Raw genomic sequence first — 8,093 nt, 5'->3', positions numbered from 1 at the left:
ATCATCAAAACCGAGATTGTTTCGCTTCATTTATGTGCAAAATTATGCGATAAGAGCGTCCTTTGAAACAATTAAATAGCATTTGGAGTACGAACTGATTCTTCTGAACCCATTAAAGAATGCCTTCATTGAAAAGCCGCAACCTCTGAAACTCGTGCAGGGGTGGGGACTGCTATCACCGGCATGCAAAATGAGCACAAAAAAGCGTAGCCTGGGAAAGAAAAGTGAGCAAAAATTCATTTACCCCATCGTCGCGACAGTTTGCTTTTTTCTTAAAGGAGGACCAGCAGAGATATTCTTCAGCCTGGCGGAAAGTCCTCCTCGCCCTCTTTTTTTCCCTTTCTCTCCTGTCTTGGAGCACGGCGAGGCGGGGGGAAGGGTCCCTTTTTGCGCCGGCTTCTTCTGAGAGGATAAGCCGAGAGAATCCCCATTGTGAGAGACGGGCGATGGGTTTGGCAGCAGCGACCTCGTGACTTACGGGTATCTTCAGCTCTTATCGCGTAATCTGCCCTATTTTTTGGCTCTCGGCCTATAGCCCCTCGGGCGTACGGTTCACGGAGCTGCAAGGCTGCGCCCTTCCAGACACCGAATTTGAGCTGTCGAGGTTGTTTGGCTGTAGCCTGTGGCAAAGGAAACATACTTCGGAGCTGCGGTGCATCCCCACACCCATTGAAGGTACGTTTCATAGATATTCTCGGTTGATCAAGGAGCTTAGAACACATGCGCGAGATGTGGTGACTTCAATATGTGAGGTTGACTGACATATTCACAAAACATTCCATCTTCAAGAGACAGGCTTATTACGCTCAAACCTGCCTCAATTGGGATCGCTGGAAGACAGAACTATGTACCAGGCGCGGGCATCTTGTAGCGGATCTCTGTTTTCTAGCAGCGAGCACAAATTATTGTGTGCGTAACTCACACTATATGATGGCCAACAAATGTAGATGACATTTATATTTACACATCCCAACAACCGCATGAGGTGAGAAGGCAGCAGTTGTGTGTGTCGATATTAAAAAAAGTTTTAGTGGATCGTTTTAGCTCTTGGATAACCGTATCCTACATCAATATATAAGCTATACCCTTTCTGTGAGCATTATTTCTCGAGTGCGGCTATCGAAGCGTGTCGTGTTATAGTTCAACGTTGCTAAATCGGTGCTATAGCACGTGCTGCCGCTTTAAAGTATTTTTGAGCCATTAAAATAAAAGAATAAACTAAACGTAGGCGATTTTTTTTTAACATGAAACGCGTTTGTAATTTTTCATTGCAAACAGATTTTAGGTATACTGCCACACAGTTAGCAAGGACAAACTATCGCTGGTTTTTCTCGTTTTGTTTTCTTAGAAGTGAATGATGTTTAGAAAACTGTTAATGTGAGTATTCAACCTAAGTGGCAGAGCTTAGTGCTAGACAATACATGTTGCTGGGCAGAAATAGTAAAAAGCGCCAATGTCGCGTTCGGGCTAACACTGCCACGTAATGTACGAATACCGCTACAAGATCAGCGTAAGCATATTATGGGAATGGGTTTATTACAGAATTTGTTTTAATAGGTGAAAGGTTGCCATTCTTATACAAGCAATTCGAAAAAGAATGCTTCTATTGGGCGCCGCCAACGGTTCGGCAAGCTGGGCTAATGAATCGGGAACAATGAGAGCAGCATGCCGGCAGTCGCCATTTTCTCTAAGCGGAGTTTTGAGGCGATTCGACAATCTGTTGTCGCTGAGACGGCGTTCGTTAAAACGAGCCTCTCTAAACCGCATGCCACAACTTTGCGTACACTGTTTATTGAGTCGCACCTCCTTTTTTATCAAGCTCAACAGAGCGCTGTAGGGAGGCAGACAGATGACTTCGTTCAATGCAAACTTTTTTCTCAATTAGTTTTTTTTCAATCGAATTATATGCCTGTATAACTAACGTGATTTCTCTATACTCCCTGTAGGTGTATAACGTTCAGCGGACGGCCAGATGGAGTGCACCGAATGTTTTTGCGCTCCGTGTATACTGACCCAAGGCCACGTGAGGGTGGGGATGGGCCAGGCACCGTCGTCCAAAAATCCTGGGGTTCGCAAAAAGTATTACAGAATGTACTGGGCCTGCCTGGCAAATCTGGCCGCTTGGCGTGACCCCAGGTACTAGGAGAAGAAGAGACAAGCCGGCCAAGGAGTATATACTAAGCGTGAATTGATGCCAGTGTGCGTAGTTGCACACGTCCGGTGCCTGTATCCAAACCCACCTGGTGTTCCCTACATGGGGCACATGTGGGAGTAAACTATTTGTGTATAAAGTCTCTGGATTCAGCGCCTTTCTTTCTGTGCCTAGTTATTAGTGCAGTGTTAGCACGTTAAATGTCTCAAATCTGTAGTCCACCTTTTTTTCTTGAAACACCTAGTGCGCATGCCCTGTATCCATCGTCCCTGCGTGGGTTCGGGAAAGCGTTTTGCCCCACCAAATTCGCCATATTGTTTGTTCCACTCTGGTGAGGGGCGAGCCGCGTGAGTAACGCTGACTCGTGTAGCTCTTAGCAGGCTCTCGCCACCGAGTCACAAGTCGGTGCCTGCATCGCGACTGCTGGTTTAGGTGACCCGCGTTTCGTCAAGCTGTTTTTACAGCTTTCTTTCCGTGTCACCTTTTCAACATTGGTTTTGTTGGAAACAAATAGAGGTACTATTATTATTATAACCTCGCGTAAAGTTCAATAAGGGAGCACGACCTCGAGCGTTTTCAACAGCCGGTGGTATAGGTAGCAATGGGGCTGTACAACACTAGAGCGCACGTTAGAAGAACGCCGACATTAGACCGCCGACAGTAGAGCGCCACGATGTTAGCTCGCGCGACATGAGAGCGCCGCAACGTTAGAGCGCACGACTCGAAAGCGCTGCGACGTTAGCGCGCGCGACTCGAGAGCACATCGAGAGCGCACAACCAGTCAAGCGCGAGTGGCCCAACCACTTCTTCGGGCATCCCGTGCTTTATGTAAAATTGGCGGGGATTTACGCCGTGGCATTCGGCAAGGACATTGCGAAATGAGTCGACGAATTTTTTTCGTGTAACAAACCAAGAAATGTTTCAAAAAACTGACAGCAAAAAAAAAAAAAAAAGGATTATCTGTAGCGTATATTTCCACAGAAAAAAAAAATGCAGCTGATCTATATAGCTCCATTAGTTTTCTGATGTTATATCTCACAGATTTGAAGGGGAGGTTTTCCTGTATCCGTCAAAAGACTGGAAAGCTTTGCATCCGATAAAACTGCGCTGAGCTTTCCTTCGATGAGTGTTTTACTGAACTTTTTTAGCGGTGAGCTTTTTCCATTACGGTCATGGACGTCAAAATACTATTAAAGTTATGCGAGAAACGTCCCACTAACCGCCAAAATGATAGGGGTCCAAATGCCTGTCAAAAATAGACCAAATATAGCAAAAAGCAAACATTTATTGTATATCCGAGAGACACACCGCACCACCGTGAAGAAATCTTAGACTCGCTGCTCCACCCAACTGCAGGCATTCCCGGTACCTATATGGCCACACCCTTGCCCCCTTCTCCCTTCTATGTCAGCAAACAATTGGTTAGAAGGAGCCGTACCCTTTTTATTTTTATTTTTTTATTAAAGGCATCTTTAATAAATCGAAAATCGCCAATGCTCCGATTCGATGAGTCGCACAATTTAGTTCTGTCTGTGGAGCCGCGGGTACATCCCACAATTTGCAGTGTTCGCTCAACTGGGGTGCGCTCTCGTGACATGCGCTCTGGTATCAAGCGCGCTACTGTCGCAGAGCCTTCGCGTCGCGCGCTCTAACGTCGGCGCTCTAGTGTCGCGCGTTCTAAAGGTACCCTCCCAGCAATCGGCTGCCTAAATTACTATTGGCCGGATTCGGAGAAAAGCTTTTCTTTCACTTTCCGTGCGCTGATAATTTTCCCGTCATACAGTTGGCGTGGATACGTGACGTCAGCAGCGAAATAACACCACACACGGTCCCGAGTAAGGCTCGTACCGTCGGGAAAATTACGGACTTCCTGGTCCGCCTCAAATGCGAACAGAATTTCCTCATCTCAAAAAATCGCAACACGACAGCCCCGAAACGTAAATAACGTTTGCAAAATGCCGACGACAATATATACAACGCAAACTAAGAACCAAAACTGAAGAAGCCATGGTTATGGTACCGCGGTACAAGAGCGCGATTTCTGGTGCGGATCCGTCTTGAACCCAGCCGCATAATTCTACAAATATTCAATCCTCTTAGGCAAGTGCATAAATTGCAAAATTATATTGCACATTTATTTTCAAAATAAATAGGGCATGGTGCGCAGAGGAATTGCTAGCTTAGTTTGTTAAAAAAAAAATTGGAAAAAACGAGAACGGAAAAACAGTGTATCACTCACTAGCAGACAGATATCGAGCCTAACTTAGATAAATATACGTATAACACCGAAACAAATATTGCCAATGCCAGAACACGCGCGGTGCGTCAGAAAATACTCGCAATATACTGTGCGTAAAAGGCTGTGCTTTTCTTGTGAGTCTCGACTGCAATCAAATTAATTTTTCTCTTCAGCTAATCTATTTTTTATCGAAATTATTAATATCTCGTTCAAGACTCACGAGAGGCACAGCCAAGAGGTGATGTACATTCTGCTGAGCTCTGATCTATTTATGCGCTAAGTGTAAAAGGGTGAGCACTTTATATACTCTGAAACCCCTCGACGGGCGTTTATTCGGAATTTGTACTTCGGAAGATCACACCCTGGTTGAAGCTCTGTCGCAATCGTATGTACCGGTTAGCGTTCACTTTCTCTTGTGTGTCATCTGTATTTGGCAACGACAAAAGATTGTCATGAAAATTGTATATTTGCATAATAATTACAGGTACATCTTTGAGTCCGCGGAATGGCTTTTTCTGTCCCTTGTCCAGTGATGTCCCGAGCTTGGAAATAAAAACAAACAAACATGTAGAAGTACACACAACAATTGCCCAACTGTTCTAATGAAATAAGCTTGCTTGTTATTATACGTCAATGGTACTAGTTTAAATTTACATTAGGCATACCTATAAGTTATACACTCTCGTCATTCACAAGGGAGTCGTCATTCACCGTGCTGGCATCTCCCAGGGCAGCAGACCGAAGCACCAACTCCCGAATCTTTTGAACGAAGCTGGAGGAAAAGAATAGAGGATTAGTATTCCATGGCAACACTGTACACTTCAAAATATTCTACCTGTATGTCTTCCTGAAGTACTTCCTTTTCCCGCCTTGCCGGTCTGGATGACGACAGTCCTCAATAGAGTAACGTGAAGTGTAGCCTCGCCCAACATGCTCATTCCAGTCTAGGAGTGCCAAGCTCTGCCTCAGTTTGTAGCTTCTGTCCTGGTAATGAATCCTCTTCTGGAGGTAAATTAGCATAGTATTATTGAATGACTCTACATAGAATGTATCCTTCGACTTTACGTAATCTTCCGCGTTCTTGTAGATGGTTGTTGATTTCAGAAACTTTGTTAGAAGTTCCGACGCTAGCGGGTCTTTCACGAGCAGCGTTGTCGGGACATGTCCATTTTCTTTGCAAATTGATTCCTCGCTGCATTTCTCGTGTTTACCTTCAAAATGGTTTACGCAGTTTATGAAAATATCTCTTAGCTTGGTTGGATTCCCCTCACAAGCGGCCATAGCATAGTACGCGTGGTTACGGACCGCTTGGCACTTGTCGGACAGCTCCACGTGCCATGTCTTGCCCTCGTTCCTCTTCGGTCCAGATGAAATTGCAAGAAATCCTTTCTTGAGGCTCTTCGCAGCGTGCCAGCGGTCGTTGGAGTTGGATGGCCCGTTTTTTTCTCTGATTATTTTATTGACTGTGGTGTTGCGGTCGTGTGCGTGATCTAGCACGGAGATCTTTTTAGAATCGAAGTACTCGTACAGCTTTTTGGCACCGAACGCTTCGTGCTTTTGGGAAGATAGTTCATCCTTTTTGTTTACGTGAACAATCCCTACAACTTTGTGGGTCATTTGGCCAAGCGCGACGACATCTGTGTGAGTGGAGTTCTTCCGGCAAGCGTGCCGAGCATCAGTCTCGACACTAATTGCTGTCGAAGTGGGGTCATGTTGCTCGGTGGCCCTTGATTCGCCCTCTTGCGCGGCTGCCAGGCTTTCAAGCTTGAGCAACTCTACAGCACCTTCGATATCTACAAGCAATTTCTCCACAGTGCGAGGGGAGTATGGCAATTTGCTAAAATTGCAAAACTTTTCAAACTGCGTCGCCAGAACTCCAGAGGAGGCATACGCCACCGTCAGCAAACAGTCTACAGCCCGGACGGAACCGACAACCGTGCTTGTGTTGAGCACCAGTGAATGGTTAATACACTTACAATGTATTCGTGATGCAAAACCCCAGGCGGTCACTTTCTCCAAAATAAGACTTTCCTTGCACTCTGAACTATGTCTGAATGACATTCCATAGCGCGGCTTTGTCGCAAACAACTAGGCATGGATCCCCTACAGGGTCAGGCGTGATCGTGCGCGATTCCGCTTCTTGATGCAGCGGCTTCGGTGTGTTGCACACAGCATTCGACGATCGTTCTTCTGAATTCCGTGTTTCAAGAAATCGTCGCAGCGCCTTGATTATCACAGCTGACAACGAGTCACACCTATTAACGGCTTTGGCTTGCTTTATCAAGTCGTCAAAAGCAGTCATCTCCGAGGTTTCAGAAAAAGTGAGGTTCAGGCTTCGTCGGAGATTGCTACGGTTACACACGTATACTTTTTCAGTTCCACCTCGCATACGCTTCTTGCTCAAGTAAACAGGGGAATCTGACTTTTCGCTCATCTTGGCCTTTGGCGCGACTGTTTAAAGTTCTGAAACAAACAAAGCAAAGGTGATTTAATTAACTGAAGATTATAGGTTGAGCGAACTATTTACAAAATTTGAGGTTCCCTGAGCAGCTTTTTGTATTCAATTCCCCCTCCCCTCACCACCCCACTTCCTTTCCTCTAAATAAACAACGTAGATTATTTCATCAACCACCAGTAATAGAGCGTACTCGCAAAATGTCTATTTGATGTAAAAAAGGCCTTGTTTAAATGTTCAAGCAATGAACTGGTCTTATTTTTGTGCGTGACACGTTAAGCACGAACACAATATTGCCATTTCTACTCAAGGGCCATGCAGAATTTAGTATACAAGAACAAACTGATGCCTCGTAGGTTGGTGCCCAATGGAAGCACTCCTTACCGAATTGATTATATAAAAATAACAACTTTTCAACTATAAAAAATTAACACCACTTTTTTTTCCCTAACTTTGCTGATTTACTCCGTTTCCGTTGATTGTGTAGCGGTACGAGTACATTACGCGACACTGTTCGCGCGAACAACATCGGCGCTTTTTGCTATTTTCCACAGCAATGTATTGGCTCGCACTAAAATCTACCGCTTAGGTTGGATACTCGTATTAACAGCTTTCTAAACATCATTCCTTTCTAAGAACAAAAAAAAAAAAATAGGGGGGAGGAGAAAGACCGGCGATAGTTTGTTCGTGCTAACTGTATGGTGTAAGGCGCCTAAAATGTTTTTATAATGTTAAATTACAATTCTGTGCCACATTAAAAAAATTGTCTGCTTTTGCTTTAGTCTTTATTTGAGACACAACAAATACTTCAAAGCGGCGCGCGGCCCGTGCTATAGTACCAATACAAGCAAAGTTGAACCATAATACGACACGCTAGACTCGCCAATATTGCGTTTCCCACTCCATAGCCGCACTCGATAAAGGATGTTCACAGCGAGTCTAGCTTACATATCGTTGTGGGGTACGGGCCGTACGGTCATCCAAGTGCTAAAAGCGACCCACTAAAACTTTGATATTGACATCCACACCAGAAATGCCCTCTCACCTCAGATGGTTGTTAGAATGTGTAAATATGAATTTCATATATTTTGCAGGCCATCATGTTCTGCGAGTTAGACACACAACAGGAGATTCTAGTAAATCGTTTTCAAAGGCCCACTACCACTTTAGACGCGCGCTTCAGAGAATGCATCGAAGTGGCAGCGCGAGTTTTCGCTAAATATAGCGTGGCCTGAAAACATACTAAA

The 8,093-nt window shown here is 44.9% G+C and overlaps 1 protein-coding gene and 1 long non-coding RNA gene across 2 annotated transcripts; one reads left to right on the top strand and one right to left on the bottom strand.

Annotated features, from left to right (window-relative positions):
* Nucleotides 1-561: 561 nt before the first annotated feature.
* LOC120838389 lies at nt 562-2,291 on the top strand. Its single transcript, XR_005715100.1, has 2 exons — nt 562-675; nt 1,947-2,291. It is a non-coding gene; the product is annotated as an uncharacterized LOC120838389 (long non-coding RNA).
* Nucleotides 2,292-4,672: 2,381 nt separating this feature from the next.
* On the bottom strand, nt 4,673-5,920 carry LOC120838388. Its single transcript, XM_040208295.3, has 3 exons — nt 5,227-5,920; nt 5,057-5,163; nt 4,673-4,933 (listed from the first exon to the last, which is right to left on the bottom strand). The coding sequence occupies exons 1-2, from the start codon at nt 5,670-5,672 to the stop codon at nt 5,064-5,066; spliced, it is 546 nt and encodes a 181-aa protein (XP_040064229.3). The 5' UTR covers nt 5,673-5,920; the 3' UTR covers nt 4,673-4,933; nt 5,057-5,063.
* Nucleotides 5,921-8,093: the final 2,173 nt, after the last annotated feature.

This window comes from Ixodes scapularis, unplaced genomic scaffold (genome assembly GCF_016920785.2).
Source record: "Ixodes scapularis isolate PalLabHiFi unplaced genomic scaffold, ASM1692078v2 PGA_scaffold2__306_contigs__length_199485367, whole genome shotgun sequence".
NCBI lineage: Eukaryota > Metazoa > Arthropoda > Arachnida > Ixodida > Ixodidae > Ixodes > Ixodes scapularis.
The sequence above is the reverse complement of the archived record's forward strand: the minus strand, read 5'-3'. Positions and strand labels throughout refer to the sequence as shown.